Here is a 27,609-nt window from a genome sequence, read left to right on the forward strand (position 1 = left end):
CATAACTAAAACAAATACTTTTAAAATGTGTATATATACACAAAAGACCCCAAATAGCCAAAGAAATCTTGAGAAAAAAAAGAACAGAGCTGGAGGAATCAGGTTCCCTGACTTCAGGCTATACTATAAAGCTACAGTCATCAAAACAGTATGGTACTGGCTCAAAAACACATAGATCAATGGAACAGAATAGAGAGCCCAGAAATAAACCCACACAACCATGGTCAGTGAATCTACTACAAAGGAGGTGAAAATATACAGTGGAGAAATGGCAGTCTCTTCAATACGTGGTGTTGGGAAAACTGGATAGCTACATGTAAAAGAATGAAGTTGGAACATCCTCTAACACCTTATACAAAAACAAACTAAAAAAGTCCACCATTTCAGACTGTTAGGTACCATGCCAGAGTCATTCTCCCAGTAGTTTAATGGACACAGCAAAATACCTGTCTTATTACCAGGTTTAGAGTTTTGCTTGCTTGCTTAGCAATATCACTAATATATCCAGATAACCCTTTCAGAGAGCTCCTCTACTGAAAGATGGTTTTTGTCAGTAACACTGCTAAATAAATTCTGACTCTGGGTTAGAAATATAAATATTAAATATTTTAAAAAGCCATTCTCATACCAATTGGTTTCTGATATTTGATATCTAAGTTTAGTATACATTGTATGTATAGGTTCTTGGGTAGGAATAATAATAGACATTTCAGAATATTTCTGTAGTTACCCTAAATTTTTGTCCATTGTCCATAAATGAAGTTCCATGAATTTGAAACTCTAGTCACACAAGAAAATGCCAATGTCAATAATATAAATAGGAGCCAGACTGCATAGAGAAAGTTTTATTTTTATGCCCCCAAGTGGAAATTATACAATAAATAGTAAAATTGCATATAAACCTTCTAATAAAAGAAAAACTAGATTCTGTATTTTTACTATTATAGTCACTTTCTTCAAAAGCAAAGTAGTATAATTTGTCCTAAATATAACTTACTAATCTCCTAAAGTTAATTTTCAGAGGAGCATGCATGCAGCATATTAAAGTTCTTTGCTGATACACAAAGTTCAGAACATTATGAATTTATCAGAGATTCCTTTCTCCTTCTGTTCTTACCATTTCACAAGGCACTTGTCTCCTTTGAAAAACTCCTCACAAATGATGCATCTGATTGGAACCAAAGCCAAGGTCAAATCTTTCTTAATCAGTTCTTCACAGAGAATACTTTGGTCAAATTCTTTTCTTCATCAAGACACACCTTTCGTTCAGACAAAACCTCTTTTTGAAATGCCACATTCATTACTAAATGATTGAAAGCTGAACTAGGGTAATCAGAAGTTCTTTATTTTATCTTCATAAATGTACAGCTTCATGTGAAAGCTGGGGAATATACCTATAGAGATTTAATCTTTCTGAAGCACCTTTAATTTCCAAATGTTTAAGCTGCTTTAATTCCTAGTATTAAAAAGTTAAAATTTCTAATGCCTATTTTTATTGAGCAATAAACCCATAAAGCTAAGCAATTTCCACTTCTATTTTAAAACTAATGAAGCGAGATAACAAGTGCTTTACCGCTAATAATTTATGGCATAGTTAGGGAAACTGAAGAGATGAGAGCTGACAAACTCCTATTGAAGATATTTTTTTTCAAAATAAGTTTGTCTAATAAGTGATTCAAAGATTTTATTCCTTCCTTCCTAGGAAGTCTAAATAGGAAATTGTTTATGTGGAATCCCATGATGGAAATGAGAAAAGAGAGAAAGTGAGCAAATGATAAATAATTAAACGCAATTTTGAAAACTTACTAAGCATATAAATAAGATTTTCCTTTTGAATTCCCATATTTTAAATCAAGTGAGTTTTGAAAGTTCCTAAATTCTCGAATTATGTTAAATAAGCTTTCAAGAGTGACTACTAGTGTTCAACTAATTTATATTGAATCAAGTTGAGTTGTACTGCATTGCCTTTTATGGGGCAGGGCCGGAGGAATCCGTCTCCCTACTAAATGACTTGAAGAATAATTGTAAATAGCCCTTATTCTGAATCAGTTTTATGCCATATAACAGGCACATACTGGTTTGATAGTCTGGAGTCTGATTTTTACCTCCTTTACAATTAAGATTTGTTGTCAGTTTGCTTTAATATCTAAGAAAGCATTGTATTCTTCATTTCTGAACATCTGACTTCCATTCAACCATTCACACATAACATGAATCATGTCATAAAAGCCCAATACAGCAGTTCCCTTGTGGCGCAGTCAGTTAAAGATCTGGCATTGCAGCAAGGTGCAGCATAAGTTGCAGATACGGCTTAGATTTCACGTTTCTGTGGCGTAGGCCGGAGCTGCAGCTCCGATTGGACCCCTAGCCCAAGAACCGTAAACCTCAGGTATAGCCCTAAAAAGGAAGAAAAAAAAGTCCAATACAGGAAGTTCCCTGATGGCTCATCAGGTTAAGGATCCAGTGTAGTCACAGTATGGGTTTTATCCTTGGCCCAGGAGCTTCCACATGCTGGAAAAAAATAAATAAATAAAATGAGAGTCCCTTACGTATTGGAACCAGTTCCTTTAATTAGTATGTTACTGGTCACAAAGAAGTTTCTCACATTACCAGAGCTATAATTAATGCAATTCACAACGGTATATTATACTTGAAGAAAAATGAAGTGTGCTTAAGGGAGCTGTTTCTAAAGGTAAACAGTGCTCTCTCCTAAGGAAAAGTCAGAATCATTTCTCTCTGTTATATTTGAGCCAGGAACTTGTAGTGAAGCAAAAGAATCATGCTCTCCTATATGTGTGACTAATAAAGTAAACATCAGTGGTAGTGGACAGTTGCACTGTGGACTGCTAAAATAAGACACAACTTCCTGTTCTCCCATTTGCTGTGGTGATTGATCTAAAAAACCCAAAGATATTGTATATTGGCTATAGTTTGCCTCTCTCTACTATTCTTATTATTTGTGGTGTTTGTGCATTTTTTTTTCAGTCAAGAGAATCCATTCCATTAAATGACCTAAAGTCAGAAGTATCACCCCGGATTTCAGCAGAAGACCTGATTGATTTGTGTGAGCTTACAGTGACAGGCCACTTCAAAACACCCACCAAGAAGACCAAGTCCAGTAAACCAAAGCTCCTGGTAGTTGACATCCGAAATAGTGAAGAGTATCCTTTATGCATGCGGTTTTAAAGGGTGATACTGCTTTATTCATGTTGCTTCCTTTCCACTTAAAGGGCATGTGGTAGAAGCAAAGAACATATCTGGGATTCCTCTGAATTCAGATAGCTAAGTAACTTTCAAACTGGATGCCAAGATATACTTTCATAATGTTTCGTAAGATAACATTACATACCAGAGACCTTAAAATGTTTTCCAAACAACACCAGAATAGTGGGCTCTTTTATTGGTTTTTGTGTTTCTCTGTGCATGTTGTTGTTCTTGGGAGAATTTGAATCCTTCCCAGTATAGATAAAATTTTGGCAAAGGTGAAAAGGAAGTATTTAATACCTGGTCTACCTCATCGCTTAAAGAGAAGGTTTGCCAGATCTCAATACTGAACTTTTACTTATTACAATTTTCAAAATACTGGCTTATAGAGAACATGTTAAAGTATTTTCCAGTGATATTTTACTATTAAATGTATCATAACTTCTAGTGGTTTAGCTTGGCATTAAAGTATGAAAAGCTACAAAATAGTAATAGTGCAGTCTGCTTACAGTTTCATCATCTGCCTTGATTCTCTGTACTCTAGAATGTAGGTAAATGGTTTTCAAACCTTTTTTGGACCAAGTAACTCTCTTTTAAAATAAAATCTTTCTTATGGAGTTCCTGTCATGGTTCAGTGGTTAACAAATCTGCTAAGAACCATGAGGTTGCAGGTTCTATCCCTGGCCTTGCTCAGTGGGTTAAGGATCATGCATTGCCGTGAGCTGTGGTGTAGGTTGCAGACGCGGCTCGGATCCTGCGTTGCTGTGGCTCTGGTGAAGGCCAGCGGCTACAGCTCCTATTTGACCCCTAGCTGGGGAATCAGAGCTGGAGCTGCTGGAGCGGCCCTAGAAATGGCAAAAAGACAAAAGTAATAATAATAATAATTAAGTAAAAATTAAATTAAATCTTTCTTAGAAAATCAATATATTAAGAACGAATCTGACTAGGAACCATGAGGTTGCAGGTTCTATCCCTGGCCTTGCTCAGTGGGTTAAGAATCTGACGTTACCGTGAGCTGTGGTGTAGGTTGCAGACGTGCTCGGATCCCGTGTTGCTGTGGCTCTGGTGTAGGCTGGTGGCTACAGCTCCAATTAGACCCCTAGCCTGGGAACCTCCATATGCTGTGGGAGCAGCCCAAGAAATAGCAGAAAAAAAGACAAAAGAAAAAAAGAAAGAATTTTCTAATAATTGTTTCTTCATAAATTAGCATTTTTGGCATTTACTGACTACAGGTGTAGATAAGTGTTAGCAGATTGGTGGTTTCTTATATGCTAAAACCGGCATATAAATTTTCATGTGCATAATTTCAATCCTAATTTTTGAAATGAAATTTTAAAATGAAACTCAAAGCATGCATTTACAGAACTCCCAAAGCATTCCCTAGGATCTTAGATTACTGAAAATACAGTGTGAGAGCCCACTGTTTCAAATGATACATCATCATCTTTTTGTGCAAAGTTTCTGCTTTCCCTAAACTGTGAGACCCCTGAGTTTGGAGAGAATATAAATGTTCATATTCCTGGTGTTAGGGCTTCAGGAACTAACTAGAAGTTTCCTTAGCAGAGTAGGTGAGTGGACCACCAAAAGGAGCATTCAATTCACGTTGACTGGTCAGGGACCCCCTGATATAGAGGTTCCCCTTATGTATTACATCAAGGGTTTAAAACACTTGCACTTTTTTTAAACTTTTTAGTTTACGTTTCTTTTGGTTGAACCTTTAGTTACGGTCTCATAAAACCATCAAAAAAGCATAACATTATAGTGCTCTATTCCAGTTTTAAAGACTATTACTAAAATGATTGAAACAGTTTATGTACACACTGCTTTCCTGATATTTTCCTTCAAATTACTTAAGTATTTGAAATATTAAAATATATACAATACGAAAGTGACATGCAGTCCAGTTTTCCAAACCTTGTAGCCTGACTTTATTTTTTAGTGATATTCTCTTTTGTTTTCTTTGGGGAAAAATAGAAATAGAACAGCAGAAAGCAGAGCAGCTCACCTGCATATCGTTCTCTGATAAGTATAGATGAGTTGCCCAATGAGGACTATCTTTATGTTATCTGGCAACACTTGGTTCAAAGTTGGATCTATGCAGAAACTGGCTAAGTTGTTTTACTCTCTCTAATTACAAGCCAAGGAAATGAATCAGTATTTCTCTGTGCCACTTTAAAGTAAGGATAGGTCCAAGGGAATGAAGAAAGGAAAATGAAGTCACTTCACTTTTATGGCCCTCCCAAAGGACCTCACTTGTGAAATGTTCTAAATCTCCTTTCAAAGCCTGCCTTAAAACCAAGGTTTCTTAAAGTTGGGCCATTTATCCTTAGGGTATCCTTTACTTTTTCCTTCTGGTATCCCCTTACTTTACCATTTCTATTTCTGTCTCACCTCTAAGTAACAAGCAGTGGCACCTGTACATCAATCCTAGGGCACTGAGAGAAAAACCCAAGCCTATTGACTTCTAAGAATCGTTGGTAACCACTAGGTCTTTTCTAGTATCAAGAACACAGTGAAGAATGGAGAGCTGTGGTTTCTAAAATCCCCTTTGTCTGAGGTATCTGAGCTGCCTGCCTATGGCCTTCCAAGGCTGGAAAAGTCATAGGCCTTTTATAATCCCTTATGATGCATATGCATTTGATTACATTATGAGGAAATAAGTAAAATTTATTTCAAATTCTATTAATCTTAAATCCTTTTCTCAAGAAATTAAAGGCAAGAGAAAAGTGTGTGCATAGTAATAAAGCGATTCATAAATTAAGTGCTCCAAATTAATGTAAGAATGTAATGTTTGATTTTTTTAGATACCATTATTATTAATAGCAGCCAATAAATATTACTCTCTATAATGCTGTGGATAATTTTTTTAAGAAGGGGGTATAAAATATAGTTCTTATTCACTAGGTTGCTTTTGGTATGAACATAAAACATTAAAATACTTCATGCAGAAAAATAAACAGTAAGGACAATATGTATTAAATACTAAATGAGTGGTACAAACAAAACTGCATCAACAAGTAAATAATCCCTGAGTAGGAGAAGCAAAGTAGGTAAGTTCTGTAGCCCCAGAAAATATATAAGGAAAAAAGCAGGATGGCAGACACAGTGTTCCACACTCTGCTATCTGTGCCCTTCAAAGTTATGTATAAGGAAACAATTGGCAATAAATAAGCCCTTTTGTATTCTTCACGTGATCCAGTGATTCCTGAAGTTTTCTTCCTTTAAATCCAGAAGGAAGACTATACTCACAAGAAGTCAGTAGAATCAGAGTTTAGAGCTGGAAGCAGTCATCTAATCTCACATTCATTTATTCGACAAATACTTCCTGGCTGTCTTAGCATGTGCTATTCAGTAGTTAGCGTGCTAGATATTGAAGATTTGTTTGTGAACAAAATGAAAAATTCCCTGCAGTCATGGAAATTACCTTTTTTTAAGGCCACACCTTTGGCATATGGAAGTTCCCAGGCTAGGAGTTGAATCAGAGCTGCTGCTCCTGGCCTACACCACAGCCACAGTAACTTGGGATCCAAGTCACGTCTGCAACCTACACTGCCACTCATGGCAACACCAGACCCTTAACCCACTGAGCAAGGCCAGGGATTGAACCCATGTCCTCGTGGATACTAGTCGGGCTCGTTACCACTGAGCTACAATGGGAACTCCTGTTTTTAAAGTTTTAATCCAAAAATATTGTGAATAGAATGGATTTCCAAGCGGAAAGATGAAAGTTGGAGAAAATAGAAAGCTACTGCAATTCTCTAAGCTCAAGGTAATGAGTGTCTGAATTTGGCAAGTGGCAATGAGAATAGAGATAGGAGGATGGGATTTATTAGTACATAGAATGTTGGATGTTGCCACTAATGAGGTGACGCAAATGAGGTTTAGACTAATTTGGGAGATGGTGATGCTCTTCAAGGAATGCACCAATAGATTTAGCAAAGAAAAATGATGATATCTAAAGATATAATTTTTTAATCCGTTAATGCTGTTTAGTTATATAATAAACTTTGGGTTTAAGTCCATATTCCCTTTTGGTTATTGATATACTAAAGGTATAGCCTTTACTTTGAGCTCTTTAACACTAATTATCATTAGTTAAACAAACCAACTTAAAATTGTGCATACCTTTAGAAGTGGTCTGGTAAGATACTGGTGTCCTTTGTATATAAAGGTATGATGTCACTAAGTGAGAAATGCTGTGTTCTTTTAGGATTTGGAAAACATTAGTATTATATTATAGATTATTATTATAGATTATTTCTGTGTTGAATTTTGAGCCATCAAATATTTTAAGGGAATTTTAAAATCTTTAAAGAAAATCCTTCTGGAATATGAACATTTACCTATGTAATTTATCTATGTATTCTTAGAACATATTTTTTTCTGTTTGATTAACATATGATGCATCTACTTGTAGTATTGTTATATAGACTGACTTAGTAATGCAGGAAAGTCTCTACCTTAGCAATCTATAAGATAATGCACATCATCCTTACCTGTTAATAAGGTTCTAATAATCCAAATATTTTTGTCACAAAAAAATTTAAGGTACTTTTCCTGATCTACTTGTATATTGGGCTGCCAGATTTCGTTTAGTGTGAAAGTTTATTTTTTGTTATAAGCACACACTTGGATACTTTTCAGTAATGTTTGACAAATGGAATGTTGTGCTGAGTGGTATGTTTTGGTGTAGGGAAACAGCTTTCTGCAAGACAGGGTATAAGGTCACTAGTTGCCAAAGAAAAATCACATTTACTAGAGTATATCACAGAGTGTAATCAGGGTAGTAAACAGCTCCATTCAAACACCTCACCATGTGACTGCTATAATAACTGATGCATTTATGCTTTTAGAGCTACTGTTACTCCATAGCAGTGATTTCATTGTAATTACTGCTGACTTCTTTAGTCATGTCTTGTAACTTTTCATTCCTTCAAATATATCATCAAAAATCCCGATACCAAAAATGTCTTTTAAACACGGAAAAATTATAAAACTAGTGTTTATGGGTGCCATTGTTTTTTATTGTGGTTTTTGCCAAAACCAATCTGAAAATTATGGTGGACGTTATTATAATTACACTTTCAAGATGTATATATGACTGGGGCCAATTACCACATAAATACTTGGGTTTCTATTACCTTAATAGTTTCTAAACTGGGTACTTTGAAGCTGAAGCTTTTTAAGTTTATAGTTTATAAAATGGAGTAATACCTGTCTGTTGAGTAGTACATTCACTAGAACCTCTTTAAAGGTGGGTGTTGTTTACCCCCTTCCTGTGTTTATGCTGACAAGCAGTGGCTTTTCTAAATGCAAAAAGGAAAATGCAGAGGATCCAAATTTTTGTCTAGAAAGGAGGAGAGCAATGAAGTTACAGTCATAATCGTAAAATATATATTGTTGCATGTTCATCTCTAATACTACCTTATAGAACTTTTATATTCTTGTCTTCCACTGCAGTACAGTGAAATAAAACATAACTCCTTGGAGCACAAAGTGCTTATTTCAGAGTATTCCCTATCATTTTGCTCTCCTTGTCATTGCCCAGAACTGATCAGAGTTGACTTTGAGAATCAGTCACTGTATATGAGAAATTATCTTCTTTTTCATTTTAGTAATTCAGTCCACTTAACACAACGTATAGAGAATCTGTTCTTCGCTCATTTTTCAAACACCTAATAATTTGATCATGAAGGACTCAGAAGGCTAAAAAAAAAAGTATTCAGCTGCCTACTTTTTACAATATAATCTGACAGCCTCTCAAATGTTTAGAAATTGCCTAAAGAAGTTCTGATTCATTGTATGACGTTTGTGTCATGTGAGAATTTCTAATGGAGGCAGTGAAATGTAAATAATTACCAAGGAAACAAGATCCTTAAATAACCAAAATTGTCTTCATTGTCCAACTTACTTAAAAAGAGAATGTTCATTGTAATTGTATTAATATGTAACTAGACCAGTCTCGTTCTCCTCTGCTGTTTGCCAGTCACGTAGTTAAGAGGTTTGACCACTCTGTCTACAAGCATTTGTGCTTATCCAGTCTTATTTGCACTAGAAGTTTTATGATGAGAGTGTTCTTGGATGAGTGCTTTTTTATGTTTTCCAGGATTTTTTTTTAATTGCATTAAACTAAGAATAGGGGAGTTGTGGTTTAAGACTTTTTCTTTTGTGTCCTATCTTCCAAAATATTAAAATAGCCTAAAAAAGATTTGAAATAGTTCTGCGGTTTGGATTACAACTTTTCTGTTCCCCAAAAGACGCTGTCACCATCATATTTTGTCAAGCATTTTAAAATTTAATCTATTTTTAAAAAAAACCAAACCATAATGCAAAACAGAAATTTCTAGTATGATGAGGTTATGACATACTTGTAGTGACTAAAAGGCAACTTGAATCAAAATCTTCTTTTTAAAAAAATCTCATAGTAAATTGGTGATTTGGAACCTATGAAATTATGTGGATGCTCTTCTATGATTTTTAGGTACAGATATTAGATACTGAGTGTTTGCATACAGATATCAAATACTGTATCTGTATAGTATATAGGTAGTGTATAATTATTTATAGAATTTATCTTGTAAAAGAAATAATTTTATTTCTTGAGCCACTAATTCTTTAACAAGTGGCTGAATAAATTGTGTATAGGAGGGACTCAAATGTGACTTTTATCTTTTATTTTGATTTTCAAGGATGAGAATCTAATTGACTCAGCCTGTGTCAAGTATCTACCTTCCTCCTCCCCCTGCCTACTATCCTGTCAGTCCTAATTGTGGCAGGATCAGTATATACTGATAGAAACATGACAGCCTAGGCTCACCCTTTCTCGGGGTCAGTAGTTGAGGTCCTTTCAAACAAGAAAGTGGGGGTGGGCAGGCAACGCAAGTATGTCCGCTACCCAACATCTGACTAGGGTGGATTTGTATTGCTTTTGCTACAGAAAAAGCACTGGAAAGGGAAAATGTTCACAGCTGATATGGGCTGTTTGATAAACACAGAAAACCTGGCAACTGATTCAGAGTGGCAGATGTAGATACTTGCTGAGAGAGATTGAATTGTTAGATTCATGGTTTGTGTCTAAGGTATATCTTTGTTGAAGATTAAAGTACTATCAGAGTAATTATATGCTGAGGACAGAGTCATTTCTGTTCATGAAAACCTCAGTTGATATTTTGAATATTGAGTAATCGTAAATGTTTGAAAAACCAGTGCTGATGAAATCCAGGGATGATATGCCCATGATCATAAATTCTCTGTTCATTCTAGAAGACTCTAACTAAACAGGGTACACTGGGATGATAATGTTCATTCTACTTGTCTTTTCATTTTCAGAACTTTTTACAGCCCTTTCCCTCATTATTAATGCCAAATACTTTTCTTTAGAGAAAAAAAGGATGAAGCAACAGTTGACTAGAAATTTAAGACATGTGTTCAAATTCCGCCTCAAATTTCTCCTCTCTCCATTAATGAGGGGAAAAGAGAGAGAATCAGAAAGAGAGAAGTTGTGTTCTAAAGGTGAACCTACAAACTGGGGCAATTGAGAAACTTTCAATAAATAATTTTCTCCGTTCTACAGCAATGACTGATGAGTTTTGGGGGGAAGAAATAATAATTGCATAATAATATCAGTAGTAATAATAATAATAGTTGTGGCATAACCTTGTAAAACTCTACAACTTTTCCTTTCTGTAAAGAATGCATCTAAAATGGAAGTATAGGAGTTCCCATCGTGGCGCAGTGGTTAACAAATCGAACTAGGAACCATGAGGTTGCAGGTTCAATCCCTGGCCTTGCTGAGTGGGTTAAGGATCCAGCTTTGCCGTGAGCTGTGGTGTAGGTTGCAGACGCGGCTCGGATCCCATGTTGCTGTGGCTCTGGCGTAGGCCGGTGGCTACGGCTCCAATTGGACCCCTAGCCTGGGAATCTCCATGTGCCACGGGAGCGGCCCTAGAAAGGTCAAAAAGACAAAAATAAATAAATAAATAAATAAATAAATAAATAAATAAATGGAAGTATCAGGGAAATGCTTCTAATAAACACAAACATCTCTTCATGTCATCATCAGTGATTGTTACGGAGGAGACAAGATACTGCCTAGACATGTTATAAACTAATCTTCATATTCATTCCCCTTCTAGCCTTCGTACACATTGCTGCCAAAGTGCAAATGTGATCTGTTACTTCTCTGCTTCGAATACTTTCTGATAGGTATTGTCCTAGATAAAGACAAATATTAACGGCATGATCTACGAGACCCTGTATGATCTAGCCTCTGCATCTGTTTCCTGGCTTGTCTTACCTTATGCTGTCTTTGCTCTCTATATTCCACTGGGTCTGGCCTTCCTTCATTTCTCCTTATTGGTCCTGTGCCTCCCCAATATAAGCTTAACATTGCTGCCTGAAATGATTGCTCCTTCTACCACCCTGTATCATTTATGTTCCATCCTGTTACCTAATTAACTTTTATTAATTCTTCAAACTTTGCCTTGGCTGTCACTCCTCAGTGGAAACCTTCCCTGTCCTCCTCAAATTGATATAGCCTATCAAAGCATAATACACTTCCCTTTCAGAGCAGTTTTCACAGCATTTATTTTGTGCTTTTTTGAAGAGTTATTTGGTTAATGATAATATTTAATATATTTCTCTATAGACCATATGAAAACTCATCTTTTTAATTGCACTTTTTTATGTTGTAATTTTTAGTTACTTTCAGAGACATTTTTCTCTTTAAGATCTTATGCTATTTCTAAATATTTTTAATTTAGTTCTTAATTCCAAAATTACAATGGTCAATGAAATCATTAAAGCCCTTCTAAAGTACAATATAATAAAACCACCTCCTTTTAGAGAAAGTAAAATTGGAAAGAATGGAAATAGCTAAGTGAGAAATCAGCAACAGAAATATTTCCAACCAGTGCTAGTGACATCTAACAATTCTAAATAGAATCCAGTTTAGCAGTTGCTTACCCAAAGTAGATAAGCTTTTGAAATATCAAGTTAGATCTGAGAATACCCACTTGGCTATATTACTTTCAGAGCTTTAAAATAATCATAATAGTAGTTATGAACTGAAAGCCATGAATATCATACAACCTATGTAATGGCCATTGATGTGCTGTATCAGATCACTTTCATGATACTTAATATAATCAGGAAATCTTTCCATCTTTGGCTAGTCTTATTCCTTTCTCTTTTTCAATCCATTTGCACATTTTTTTTTTTTTGCAGAGGTGACTTACTTTGTTTAATAGTCATATGGTCATGGAAGATGTTTAGAACTGTCAAAAGTTCAGAAAAAAATCAGAAGTAAAACTGATGAATAACTGAAGTAGTAATTAGTAAAAGTTTATTGTCCATGCACCAAAAGACAGTTTGCAAAGCAGGGGCAATCAAACCAGAATATGGAATGAGGCTCAGAGGTATATTGTTAAAAAGCAGCTGAACAATAAGCTGCCTCAGTGTGGAGGCAGTGACTATTTTTCAGTGATTGGTTACAATATTAGTTTTCTTAAATGAAAGGGAATTGGTTAGTGATTATCCATATCAATTTGGAAGAACAATTTCATTTTCATTTAGGATTTTCAGAGGCATAAACAGTTGTGACCCAGGTCAAGTTGGCCTCACTTGTCTTGCAAAATAAGCCAAATTAAGCTTTGCTTGTGTAACTAAACTGTTTTTTTTCTGCTCAGGGAATTTTCAAGTCTGGTCTCCATTTGTGTTTGATTTTAATGGTACTATCATCTGGGAATCAAACCTCTGTGAGTTTCTCTCACACATTCAAGTCTGCATAAAAATAAATGTTTTCCTTAACTTTTTCTCTCAGTTTTATTCGAGGTCATATTTCTGGCAGCATCAACATTCCATTCATCACTGCATTCACTGCAGAAGGGGAGCTTACCCAGGGCCCTTACACTGCCATGCTCCAGAGCTTCAGAGGGAAGGTCATTGTCATTGTGGGGCATGTGGCAAAGCACACAGCAGAGGTAAGTGTACTCAGAAATGTTATATAGGCATCATCATCCATTACAACAGATTGTTTGAAAGACTACTTCTTTAGGAGCTGGTTACAAATCAAATGAGCTTTGAAGATCTGTCTATATTCTTACAGAAAAGGAGATTGTCTACCTTTTCCCATTAAAAGAATCTAAGCTTTTTTTCCTCAATGTGCAGCATCACAGCATTCCTAAGCTTAGGAAACTCCAAATGATGGTGTTTTGTTTTGGTCTTGGTTTTGTTGTATTTTGCTTTTTTAAAATTGCGTTCTGAAATTGCAAGAAGTAGCTTCAGTTCCTTGCATTGAAGAAAAACACTGGGGCTTGATTCAAGGTTCTGAAAGCTGGCCATGAAGGCATTGTTGGATTTGGGTGTTTTGTTTACTATAGCCTCAAAGCTTTTTGATGATAAAGAATTCAGGAAGAATATCAGTTTTCAGATATGAGGAGTATATGAAACAATAAAATGGCTTGGCTCTTCTGCCTATGTTCTAAAAAACTTTGAAAAATAAAACAAAGAGTAGCCTTTGGATGTCAAAATATCTCCTTTGTTTTTTTTCTAAAAAGACAAGTTAGAGACTATGGAGTATGAGAGCCAAATGGGCTTGCTTACAAATCCCTCAGTCAGACTTATCAAAATATATACTTTGAATATGTAAACGTCATTGTATATTAATTATAGCTCAATAAAGCTGTTTTTTAAAATCATATCTAGATGTAGGCAACATTGAACCAGGAGAGACCCTTTTTCTAAAAGAACAGAAGAATCTGCTCCTGGAAAAGAAGCAGAGGTAGATTGCTCCCTGTAGGTAACTTATGCAAATACACTGAATGATGCAGAAAGGTGACCAATGCACATGTAGTCAAATGAACACTTTAAGACTTTTGGTTGAGACCATTTTAACCATACAGTACATTTTAACTATCAAAAGTACAGGGCTAATGGTAGTGTTGGCTTTTGACACTAAGTAAGAGTCATCTTTGATAAGTAAGCTTAATTGACCAAACTAAAGAAGTATCTGAATGGATATGAGCTGTAAGTCTTAGATCATTCACTTCTCTTTTATATAACTGGATCTAGTGTCTGACAGGGAATAATCTAAATATGCCTATTTCAAAGAAAGTATAATAAATAACTAATGTACAATTTTAACCAAATGAGAACATCTTAGAACTAAAGGGATCTAAATTATTTAAATGTAAGTTTATTATTATTATTATTGTTTTACTACTGCCACAATACAATTGCTGCTACATTAATTCATTGCCATATCATTCCCATGAAAAATACCCATTTTCATTTACAGTGCATATCAATACTATTGAAAATCATAACTTTTCTGAGTTCCAAGAAATATACAGCCTTAGGAAGAAATATTGTGGGGTTTTATTTGTTTGTTTGTTTTTTGGCCACACCTATGGCATACAGAAGTTCCTGGGCCACAGATCAAATTTGTGCCACAGCAGTGACCTCAGCCACTGCAATGACAACATGGGATCCTTAACCTGCTGTGCCACAAAGGAACTCCTTTCTTTACAATGATGATAATCCCAATTATTGACTGGTGTTTGTGTGCTAGGTGCTGTGATAAGTACTTTACCTATGTTATCTCTTTTTATTCATAAGAATTATACAAGGGAGGCATTATTTATATATCTTATATAAGAAGAAAACAGATAGTTTGCCTGTGTGAGAGCCAGAATTAAAACATGTCTGTATCACTCTAGGCTGTACTTTTAATTCAGTGAACACTTAAGGCTTTTGAGTCTGAATGCTGCCATTTATCATGGGTTTTTGTTTTTTTGTGTTTTTTTTTGGGGGGGGAGTCTGTTTGTCTTTTTAGGGCTGCACTCATGGCATATGGGGGTTCCCAGGCTAAGGGTCTAATCAGAGCTGTAGACACTGGCCTATGCCACAGCCACAGCAATGCAGGATCCGAGCTGCATCTGCGACCTACACCACAGCTCACGGTAATGCCGGATCCTCAACCTGGTGAGCGAGGCCAAGGATCAAACCCACAACCTCATGGTTGCTAGCTGAATTCATTTCTGCTGTGCCATGATGGGAGCTCCTATCCTCTTTTTTTTTTAATAGACTTATTTTGATTTTTCAATAGGAGCAATAACTTCCAAGACCTGAAATAAACTTTTATGCTCTAAGTGCTAACAAGGTTAAGGCTCTATTTGCATGAAGCATTCACCATTTGAAAGATAGTATCTAATAAAGGTCAAAACATATATATAAATAAATAGTTAATTATATTCTTTCATTAAATGATCAATTATAAAGCATTTATCATGTTATATGCAAGACATTGTGTGAAATGCTAATCTATCACAATGTGAATAAGTTTAAAAGTTCAACACATATGAAGGAACTCTGGAACCAAGACTATTTAAATAAAGTAATATCAGTATATGATAACTATGGTAGTTAATAAAGAGCCATTTCATTCTGAATAGATTAGCCAATGTCTTACTTATCAGATACCAGATGCTATCATGAGCAGGTTCTTCAAACTTTATGATTATTCATACTTGTAAACAACAATGACTAAACAAATTGTATGCTCAGCCATTAATACTTTAATCCAACAACAGAAAGTGATTTTTGAGAAACAGTTTTAAATATTTGTGTAGAGATGTGTCAACTGAAAAAAATGCACAATCTAAAATTTGAGCATTATGTTTTATTTGACAGACTTACTGAGGACTTAAGCCAGGGTTATAGCCTCTCAGGGACTGTTCTAAAGAGATAAGGGAGGAGCCATGATATATAGGATTTTTGCTGAGAACAAATATATGCAAACATCAAAAGGGAGTTCCAGTTGTGGCTTAGCATGTTAGAAATCTGACTGGTATCCATGTGGATGTGGGTTTGATCCCAGGACTCACTCATGCATTAAGGATCTGACATTGCCATAAGCTATAGTATTGCATATGTGGCTCAGGTCCTTTGTCCTTTGGCCAGCAGCTGCAGCTCCAATTTAATCCCTAGTCTGAGAACTTCCATATGCCTCAGGTGCAGCCCTAAAAAGCAAAACAAAACAAAAAATCAAAAGATTTTTTAGTGCTAATCAAAAAAAAAAAAAACAGACATCTCAAGTTAATGGTTTTAGTGCTTTTCTGTGTATGGGAATGTGCAAGAGTCTAGGCTTAAAATTATTCCTTTGATATGCATCTTAACTATCTAGGGCCAATATCCTGTTTTTCTCCACCCTGAACTCCACCCTGAATAGAGTGCACTATTAGGGGCTGCTATAGGGGCTGATGGCTTTATGGCTGTAATATCCTAGCAAGTGACATTCTTTGTCCACAAATGTGCCTTTAATAATTTTTCTCATCATGTGACTAAAAAGAATTTAGATATTCATTTACTTATGCTGTTCTATCATCTTTTTGTCTGCCGTACAATTCTGTGTGCCTTTACTAATGCTCCCCCCCCCCACCAAGTTGAAAGCGTCTCAATTTAAAGCATATTTATTGGAATTCTACTATGTATCCATGGTTGAACTGGATGTCTTCCAGTATAGGAAGGAAAGATAATACTTGCCTCATGGCATTGTTGTTAAGATTTCACATTAGGCAATAAGATCAGGACAATGCCTGATAGTAGTAAGCACTCAATTAATTTCAGCTGTTATTTTTTTTCAGTACTATCATTTGCATATATGTGAATTTAACGAGTACTGTCTTATGCCTGATGATGGCATCAGCAAAATGGCAGAGTGGGTATCTCCAATCTCCCAATCCTCCATAGAAACATTGAAAACAAGTAGAATCTGTCCTTTCTTGAATGGAAGTGGCAAAAGCAGGCATCTCTGCCTTCTTCCTGACCTCAGGGGGGAAGCTTTCAGTCTTTCACCATTGAATACGATGTTAGTTGGGTTTTTTTCAAGTATAGCTTTTGTCACATGAAGGAAATTCTCTTCTATTTCTAGTTTTTATCATGAACTGGTGTTGAATGTTGTCAAAAACTTTTTCTGCATCAATTGAGATGATTATGTGGGATTTTTCCCTTCTGCCTATGAATGTGGTATATTTTATTGATTAAGTCTCATATGTTTAACTATTGTTGCATTCCTAGCATAAATCCCATGTAGTCATAGTGCATAATCCTTTCATTAGGCTCCTGAATTCAGTTTGCTAGTATTTTGTTGAAGATTTTTGCATCACTGTTCATCTGGGATATTTGTCTATAGTTTTCCTTTCTTGCAGTGTCTTTGTATGGCTTTGGTAGAATAACGCTGGTTAGTAGCATGGGTTGGCACATGTTCTCTGCTCTTCAGTTTGTTGGAAGGGTTTAAGAAAGATTGTGTAGGGGAGTTCCCGTCGTGGCGCAGTGGTTGACGAACCCGACTAGGAACCATGAGGTTGCGGGTTCGATCCCTGGCCTTGCTCAGTGGGTTAAGGATCAGGCATTGCCGTGGGCTGTGGTGTAGGTTGCAGACGTGGCTCGGATCCAGCGTTGCTGTGGCTCTGGCGTAGGCTGGTGGCTACAGCTCCAATTCGACCCCTGGCCTGGGAACCTCCATATGCTGTGAGAGCGGCCCAAGAAAATGGCAAAAAGACAAAAAAAAAAAAAAAAAGAGAAAAGAAAGATTGTGTAAATTCTAGCCAGAGCAATTAAGCAAGAAAAAGAAATAAAAGGTATCAAAATTGAACATGTGTTAGTTTCCTCAGGTTGCCATTAAAAAGTAACACAAACTGGGTGACTTAATACAGCATAGTCCTGGAGGCTAGAGGTCCGAAATCAAGGTGACAGCCGTGCTCCCTCTGAAGCTCTGGGAGGAATCTTTCTTTGCCTTTTCCAGCTTCTGGTGGTGGCTGGTGATCATTGCCACCCACGAAATGGGAGAATATATTTTTAAATTATATATGTAAAACGGTCATTATCAGAATACAAAATTAACACACAAGCCCTAACCCTGTTCACCAACAACTCCTACAACTCAACAATAAAAAGTCAACCAATTTTTTAAATGGACAAATTTCTAAACATTTTAGACATTTCTCTGAAAGACATACAAAATGAAAAGATACTTGACATCATTATTCATTAGGGAAACGCAAATCAAAACTAAAATGAGATACCACTTCACACCCAGACGTTGGCAAGGATTTGGAAAAATTGGAACCCTGGTGCATGACTGGGGAGAATGTAAAGTGATGCAACCTCTGTGTAAACAGTTTAATAGTGTGGCAGTTCCTTCTAAATGTAAACATAGAATTACCATATGACCAACAATTCCATTCCTACGCAAATATCCAAAAAGAATTGCAAAACATGGGCTCAAAAAGATACCTGTGGGAGTTCTCATGGCAGCTCAGTGGTTAACGAATCCGACTAGGAACCATGAGATTGTGGGTTTGATCCCTGGCCTTGCTCAGTGGGTTAAGGATCTGGCGTTGCCGTGAGCTGTGGTGTAGGTCGCAGATGCAGCTCGGATCCTGCATTGCTGTGGCTCTGGCGTAGGCCAGCGGCTACAGCTCCAATTTGACCCCTGGCCTGGGAACCTCCATATGCCGCGGGAGCGGCCCAAGAAAAAAATGGCAAAAAGACCAAAAAAAAAAAAAAAAGATACCTGTGGGCCAATGTTTTTAGCAGCATTATTTACAACAGGCAAAAGTGGAAACAACCCAAGTGTCCCTCAGAAGATGAATGAATAAAATGTAGCATATGTGTATAATGTAATATTATTCAGCCGTAAAAAGAAGTTCTGATATAAGCTACAACATGGGTAAAACTTGAAAACAGTTTAAATAACCCAAACACAAAAAGACAAATATTATGTGATTCCCCTTATACAATATATGTAAAATAGGCAAATTCATGAAGACAGTATGTAAATTAGTGCTACTAAAAGCTGGAGGAGGGGTGAATGGGAGTTTTTGCTTAATAAGTAAGAGTTTCTGTTCAGGATGATAAAAAACACTTGGAAATAATCAGTGGTAATGGCTGTACTACATTGCAAATACACTTAATGCCATTGAATTGTATACCTGAAAGTTCTAGGGTTTGATATCTTCAGGCTACCTGACTGTCTCCAGTTCATCTGAGCTATCAGTTTTTGGCCAAACAGTAGTGAAGAATCTTTCATAAGAGCTGTTTTGATCAAGTCTCATCTTTTTCCTCTGTGGGTATTAAAAACAAAGCAGTGATATCCAAGCAAGTAGCAACTTTTTTCTAAGCTAAAAGTGGTGCACTGCAACTGGCACAGTCCTATTTTGAAAAGATTAAGATAGTTGAATGCTGTGTAAGGAAAGCAGTATGGTTAGTGCTGATCAATATGGTTACAAATTATCTTTACGAATGTCTGAGATTTTTATGTCAAACCCATATTTGGACTTGGGAATTTTCTGTTTGCAAATGGTGGGTACTAATTGTAATTTTTCTGGTTTTACATCTTTTGTTAAGATCTGGTAATAAAATTAGACAGAAATTTCAACAAATGAAAATAGTAAATGAAATCAAGTATAGCTCAATAAAAGAAAAGTATAGCTCAATAAAAGAAAAAGTCTTTCAATATTGAATTTACAACATTGAACAACTGCAAGAGAGAATAAATGAACTACTTGTCTAAAATATGGTAGTATTAAAATCACCCATTTGACATACAAATTAGGGCTGGAGTGTCCTCTATAATACAAATATGAATGAAGTACTCTACAATGACCAGATGTATTGAATGTATTGTCTAAAATCATATGGAAGAACATATCATATAAATAATGCTTATTCATGTAACTGAAAAACTAAAATAGAAAGATATATGATACCGTTTTAATTGTGTATTCATTAACTATTTCCTGTAATTGCAATTCATTAGCATTTTTTGGCTCTGAGTTGGCTTCTTTATAATTACAACTTCATAAGACTTTTGTATTTGGCCTAGCTTCCACACTCAATACATCAGAAAACTTTTAGAATCTACCATTTCTTATCTGGATAAAACATTGCTTTCCCCTAGACAAGGGCAAAAGGGAGTACTATAAAGATCTTAGTTTAATTAGGATTCCATGTAGAGGCTTCTTCATACCAGAATTAAGTCCTTCTAAATCTCACTTGTCAGTTAATCTTTAATTCACCTTACCCTTCAGATTAAATAAAGCAGTGAGTCATTATGTAATCAAGCATATCCAGATATGTTGTGAACAAAGCTATGTCAGCATAAAGGAAATTCGGATAGTCTCAAGTGAATGGAGGCCCTGGTCTCTGAAATGTATACCACTGTTCCAGTGGTGGATCAGATTTTGTGCTGATCTTTGTTGCTGTATGGTCAAGTTTAATTTGACAAACCAAACAAGTACAGATTGCATCTGTTGGTAGGGCTTACGGGAGTAGCACCACCTCTGTATCAAAATAAGGGCGTAAAGTCAACTCAGGCTTTGTGGCACATTTTAAGTGAAAAACATGGCAAGTCTCATTCTTGTCTTCTTGAAAAGATAGTCATCTTTTAGAAACTGTATTTGAGAAACTTTTAGAAACTCACATTTGAGAAACTTCATCTTTATTTGCTAAACCAGATTCCCTGGGCATATAAGGGAAGCAGGACAGAAGGATATATATAGAAAGCCCCATAAAGGATACCTCTTATAAAAGTGAAACATGCTAAATTAATCTCAGAGAGCAAGTGCGTACATCTGAAAATTAAGGCAATAACTATTCAGATCCGATAGGGGGAGGCAGAGATAGTCTACTATCCAGGTCATTGGTTAAATGAACCCAGAGGAACATTGTTATATCCTTGAGCAGATTACTTAGATTTGTAGGAAATTTTAATTTTTAACATTAATCATATATTACCTAGGGGAAAATGTATGGTTTGTTTGATACTCATAGCAATCATTACTCACACTGCCCTACTTCCAACTTAAGGTCAAAGTTTCAAATATCTCAGCTTGACAAAACATCATCGTGAATCCACCTCTTCCCCAAAAGTAAATTATAATGTTTAGCTACAATGTAGTAAGATCCAACTCTTGAGCTAGCAATGGGTCTCAGGAAAATGGCCAACAACATCAACCAGAGCAAAATGGAACTTCAATTGGTATTTACTTTCAGTAAGCCCTTAAGAAAAACTGTAAATATCATATCGCTGTGCTAGTCACTGAAACACCTAAGGCTTTAAAAATAGAATTACTCCTATCTAGATTATATTTAATGCTTATGAGACCACAAAAATTTCATCATTGCTAGTATATCACATCAAAAGATTATCTAAGAAAGAAATTGAAGGCATCTTTGCATTTCACTTTGACTTGTCAACAACACTTTGGAAAATTTTAGGAACAGATCATCTGACTCTTAAAATGATATGTTCTTGGCATGAAGTCAGTGCTTTTTCTCTATCATCAAGAGAAATATTCACCTGAGAAGATAAAAACCAGGTGCAGTAATAAGCCATGTGTGTTACTAATCTTTCCTTTAAAACAAAACAAAGCGAAACTGAAAAAAAGCAAAAGAGCATAACATGAATATTTCTAAATAACATTTGATTCAGAAACCTAGACAAGAGATGATTTTTGTGGAGATTCTCTGACTAGTGTGAGTAGCTAATGCTTTCTACCCTGGCATGTAAGGATTAAATTTAAAATATGTCATCTGTCTTAAAATGAAAATAATCAGATTTATAATAAACAAGGTATACCATTGCAACTATTTTTTTAAAATAAGGTAATACTCCAATTGTGTTCATTTACATGCCCCTGGAGGCCAAGGTTATTTGTCTTTTGGATGTTAGACTGGAAGTTAGTATGTGCGGTGGTAATAGAAGGCTTCCACCTTTTAGTCCCGCTCCATTACTTCCTGGATCCCATAGTGTCACAAGTTTTGTGATAACTATGATGATCACCAGTAGCCCTTACCTTTTGCCAGTCCTTTTTCCTCTCTCTGGCTCTGTCTCCTATGCTCTCTTTGCTCAGGCTCTCCTTCTAGCTTTTGCCCCACGCATCTGAGATTGTCCTACTCCAAGTATGTGCTCAAAGGGGGCCAAGTATGTGACTCTGAAAACACTTTAAACCAATTCAGCATATGTGTTATCACTATAGCAAATTTCTCTACTTCCTGATAGTATCTGCGTAGTTCATCAGATTAATATAATAATTTTAACTACTTTGTATGAGGTCTTTTACCTGTTAGAAAGTGTTTTAGGGCTCTTTATAATTGCACCTTAAGCTTTTGATAAAGAATAGGAAGTGAATTTCCTTTATGAGTTCCAAATATGCAAGGAATTCTTTCTTGGTCTTGTTAGACCTATAAGCATCGGCTATGATTAAACTTGGCTCTCTTCCTGACTTTTTCCTTGCCTTCTAGTCAGCAAAAATTTTGGTCTGTGGGTTTGTATCAGATTATAAGGAAACATTTTAGATACTAATGCAACTTGAACACATTAGACATCATATGAGGCTTAGGAAACTCTTCTGTATAACTCTGCATTTGCTAAGTAATGGAGACTGTCTTTCTTTAAAAGATTCAAAAACTAAAACCTGTAGAATCCCTATGTTCATAGGCTTTCAAAAGTTTTTTTAAAGTAAAAAGCAGTATAGAAGTTAAAGTAAAAGGAACCTTAAAACACCTAACCCAGGCTTTGGTTGTTTTTTTTTTTTTTAACATTTTTACTAGATATATTATGTGTACAAGCAATTTTTTCAAAGCTAGAGGGAGCTTATTTCCAATTTCCAGGAAAAACTGCCAAATCATCATCTGAATTTTGTGATCTCTGGCACCTATATTCATGACCTGTCACAAGATAAAAGTTATTCTGTCTCAGTATGTGTTATTCTACATACCTACCCTGCCTTCCACAGCCCACCATTTAATTAATTACTCCTTACCACAGGAATGTTTGTGGCTGAGTAAGAAACTAATCATAGTCGCCCTCCCGCTTGACCTAAAGTTTGGGACTTGGCTGTGTTCCATCACAGCCCTGTTTTGAATCTGAGTTTTTATTGTAGACATCCTTTTCAGAGCATAATATACTATGTGTAATATGATCAGTGGCTTGCTCTCATTTGTCGGAAGTTGGATAAATGATTGTGTTGAAATTCCGGTTCCAAATATTGCAGGTCATAGGAAAATCTGCCACAAAACTCGTTAGAACTCCTGATGCATGATGGTATTAGATAATAAAATTTTATCAGAAGAGGCTTATCCTCTAATATGAGCCAGTATGCTTTTTTGTAGTAGGAACAAATTTTTATGTCATATCTAAAATATATTCACCTATTTTTTTAACATTAACTTTTCAGAAAACTTCCATGGCGCCATTCCTAAGAGAACTTATTTAAAAAGTATAAGCTGTTTTTAAACACCTGTATGTAAATGTGGAGAAAGATCCCAACTTGCCATATGCATAAATACTAGTTCACTATCAACTACATAAATTTAAAAATTAAATGAAGTAATATAAAGAAAAAATTTTAACTTACAGTCTATCATGAGTTTTAGAAGGTCTTTGAATAATTAAAATTATATATAAAATGTTATACATGTGTGCTATATTATTTTTTAGAGAATAGGTTCATGGTTTTCTTCTGATTGCCAAAAGTATATGTGACCCAGAAAATGGTAAGAGACACTGGCATAAATTATTGCTCCAACATAAACAGTTCACCATTAACAATGTAAAGCCCTACCTTACATTCCATTTGGGGATAACTCTGCTTTTTAAGTTTGAATCTATACAACTACAGGGTGTTATAAATGGCTCTCCTATTAAAGGATCAATTGGGGAAAGGAAAGAGGAGTACAAGAGGAAACTAGCTTTATAGTGTTTACAGTGAATCAGGCACTTGCATTATAATATCTAATTTAATCCTCCCAACAACACTTTAAGTGTACTATTGAAGTTTATTATTATTACACACTTAACACATAATGAAGCAAAGCCAAAAAGATGAAGTGACCCAAGATCTCACGGCTAACCAGTGACAGGATCCTATTCAAACCCCGTGTTATTCTCATCACGAAGTTCTTACACTTTCCTCCTTGTCACCTTGATTGAAATGTGAATTAACTCACCTTTTGACCTATGGAACACATTTTATGGGATATTATCATTTGTCTCGTTATCCTATGAAGTAGGCCTGAGATTCTCTGGTACCCATTTCCTAAGTGTCTTCACTCAGGTTATTAATATCTCATGCCTTACCTGCTACACCTTCCCACTGTCCTGGCCTGCAGCCTCTTCCCCCCCAGCTCTAACCTACAACCAGTGAGATTTTTGAAATGTCAATCCAGTCATTGTCAGAATGCCTCTATGACTTCCCATTGCCTTCAAAACAAAGCTCAAACCCTAGTCAGGCCTTCACGATCTGGACTCTGCTGTGTTTTCCAAGCTCTCCCTCACCCTCTTAGATTCTAGCCGTAATTAACTGTAGTCCCTTATATAGGAACTGTCTCTTGGTATTTCTCTCTAGTTGAAGCATTCTTCTCACTTCTATTCACCTAATTTCCATTTGTCTTAAAAAGCTGTACAGAAAGCATTTCTTTCCTTTCTTTTTTTTTTTTTTTTTTTTTTGCTATTTCTTGGGCCGCTCCCACGGCATATGGAGGTTCCCAGGCTAGGGGTCCACTGCGCCACGACGGGAACTCCATAGAACATTTCTTCATAGAATTCATTCTTTAACTCCTCAAGTCTGGGACTAAGGACCCTTCCCAAGTGCTCAAAGAAAATCTTTTTTGAAGTTCCCATCATGGCGCAGTGGTTAACGAATCCGACTAGGAACCTTGAGTTTGTGGGTTCGATCCCTGAGCTTGCTCAGTGGGTTAAGGATCCAGCATTGCCATGAGCTGTGGTGTAGGTTGCAGACGCGGCTTGGATCCCATGTTGCTGTGGCTGTGGTGCAGGCCGGCGGCTACAGCTCCGATTCTACCCCTAACTTGGGAACCTCCATATGCCTCAGGAAGCGGCCCTAGAAAAGGCAAAAAGACACACACACAAAAATAAAATCTTTTTTTTTTTTCTTTCTTTGGTCATTTTAGGCCCGAACTGAGCTAGGCCAGGGATTGAACCTGCATCCTCATGGATACTAGTCAGATTCGTTTACACTGAGCCACACGGGAACTCCCTCATGGGAACTCCCTCAAAGAAAATCTTTTACTTACTCTTATAGTGGCATTGGGACCACTTTCTTATATAGAGTTTCTGTGTACGTTAGATAAAAACCCATCCTTCCTTCAGGGCCATACAGCACCATGTAAGGGCACAAAACTTGGAAAGGAGAGTATGGAGCTCTGTTTCCTGCTCCACTTACCCCTTTTCCAAGTTCTTTCATGTAAGGCACAATTTGTACAACCGTAAGTGATGGCTCTTTGTAGCATTTATCAAATGGCATTGTAATTGCCTATCCATTTATCTGCATCTCCTACTGAACTCCAAACTCACTGAGGATAGGGATTATATTGTATTCATTGTTGTACCCCAACCCCTAGCATAATGCCTTTCGAGAAGCAAGCACTCAGTAAATATTTGAGGGATGAATTAATGACTAAGAATGAACACCTGAAAAATAATAGTTTGCAGTATAAGATGCATTTGCAGAAATTGGTAAAAAGGAACATCAAAGAGAAAAATGCTAGTATAAACTGCTAAGACAGCAGACATTGAGTGCCTACATGACAGACACTGCTATGAAGAAACAGAATTGAGAAAGACAGTCCCTTGCCCTTACAAAACTTCCAGTCTAGTTAAGAAGATGACAGGTATACAACTGATTAAAACACAAAGTGAAATGAGGCATGTGCTATGAGATTTATAATTAAAGTTCTAGAAAATCAAGGAGAAGGAAGCAATTTTTTCCAGTTAAATGAAGGATTTCTAAAGCTTCACGGAGAAGGTGATAATGGACCTAGACCTTAAATTAAGGGTAGTACTTCAGTGAGGTTACATGTTGGGAGGACCATAGTCAGGAGGGAACATTCCAGGCAAAGAAATAGCACAGGCTGATTAGACAGCACAGGGTTTCTCTGAAGAGCATTTTAGCTACAGATAAGGCTGGAAAGATAGGTGGAAAGTTTGGTTATAGAGGGCCTTAAATGCTGTGCTGAGGGGTTTACATTTTAGCAGTAGGGAGCTCTTAAAGGTTTCAAAGAAGGAAAGTGACACTATCAGGTGTATTTTAGAAAGTCATCTGGAAAATTACTTCGAAAGTGTTTCCCTTCTCTTTTGCCCATGATCCTAATGAAATCAAAATTTTAAAATACCAACTACCAGAGACCAGTTAAAGAATTTCACTCTCAATATATTCCCAGTCTGTTTCATTCAGCGGCAGATTCTTCCCAGATTCTACCTTGAGTTCACCTTCTGTCTCAAGCTTTCAATTTCCCACTCTGTAAATAGTTTCCAAGCCCCCAATGTCATGTCAAAGCTCATGTGACTGTTAGGAAAAAGACAACAGAGGGGTCTGTCTCAGACTGATAGACAAAGCTCCATAACTTTCAGAGGAAAATTCCAGAAATGTCCTCACTGCTTTTACTATGTGATTCAAGGCATCTAATAACATCTGCTTACCTTCTCTTACCTTATGTGGGACACTAAAAGATAATCTTCTCCTTAACCTTTAATTTAAATATAAATAAATATATGTATTTATATAAAGAATAGGAAAGTATGTCTAGTCGTTTGTCATTCTCAAAATTTGAAGAAACTTTAGACTTCATATTATCAAAATGAAACGTTGAATAAGAGCTTTTAGGTATAACAGTTGTCCTTACTGACTATAGATAAACATTTATTCCTTAGACGGGATCCACAGATCTTGACTCATCTTGCTGAAGGGCAGTAACCCTAGGAGGGAAGATATCTATACAACAATTACTGGGGTCTCAGGCTTTTCTAAGGTTCTGCCATCATATTACCATGTAAGCAGCAGAGTACCGGGTAAAATGGAAAGGGAAAGACTGAAAGCACAAGAACCATTTAGGAACTAATCCCAGAGTAACTGGGGTCTAAAGTGAAGGAGGAGCAGAGGAATGGAAAAGAGGGAATGGATACAAGGTAAATCACAGAACTAACACACCTTCCTGCCCAATTGAATATGCAGCCAAAGGAGGTTTTTTAAAAAAAAAAAGCCAAAGATCACCTTAAAGTTTTCAGGTTTGGTTTTGGGGAAGGTTGCTGATACCTTTAAGGAAAAGAAAAATAAAGTAGATTTGGAGGGAATGTAATGCATCTTGGACATACTCAGTTTGAAGTGCTAATGTGACAGCAGTAGAAAAAACGTCAGTCAACCATTTAGAAGTTCAACTTGCATTCAAAGGAGAGTTGGATGGGCGTTTATAGATTCCTTCTACTCATGAGATAAACATTTAGTATTCTACAGTACGGAAAAAGGATGTAGGATTTTTCTTTAACTAAACGTAAAAACTTATAAATGTATTATTTCAGAAAAGGAAACAAATTCCTGGTACTAG

At 36.2% G+C, this 27,609-nt stretch overlaps 1 protein-coding gene across 3 annotated transcripts in view; it reads left to right on the forward strand.

Annotated features, from left to right (window-relative positions):
• The window catches only part of TBCK (TBC1 domain containing kinase), a 221,969-nt gene that overhangs the window by 180,943 nt on the left and 13,417 nt on the right, over positions 1 to 27,609 (forward strand). For all 3 annotated transcript variants that reach the window (XM_047751736.1, XM_047751735.1, XM_047751737.1), the window contains exons 24-25: positions 2,986 to 3,161; positions 13,025 to 13,184. In XM_047751736.1, the coding sequence (XP_047607692.1) occupies positions 2,986 to 3,161; positions 13,025 to 13,184 (336 nt within the window). The remainder of the gene's footprint in view (positions 1 to 2,985; positions 3,162 to 13,024; positions 13,185 to 27,609) is intronic.

This window comes from Phacochoerus africanus, chromosome 10, assembly GCF_016906955.1.
Source record: "Phacochoerus africanus isolate WHEZ1 chromosome 10, ROS_Pafr_v1, whole genome shotgun sequence".
Lineage (NCBI taxonomy): Eukaryota > Metazoa > Chordata > Mammalia > Artiodactyla > Suidae > Phacochoerus > Phacochoerus africanus.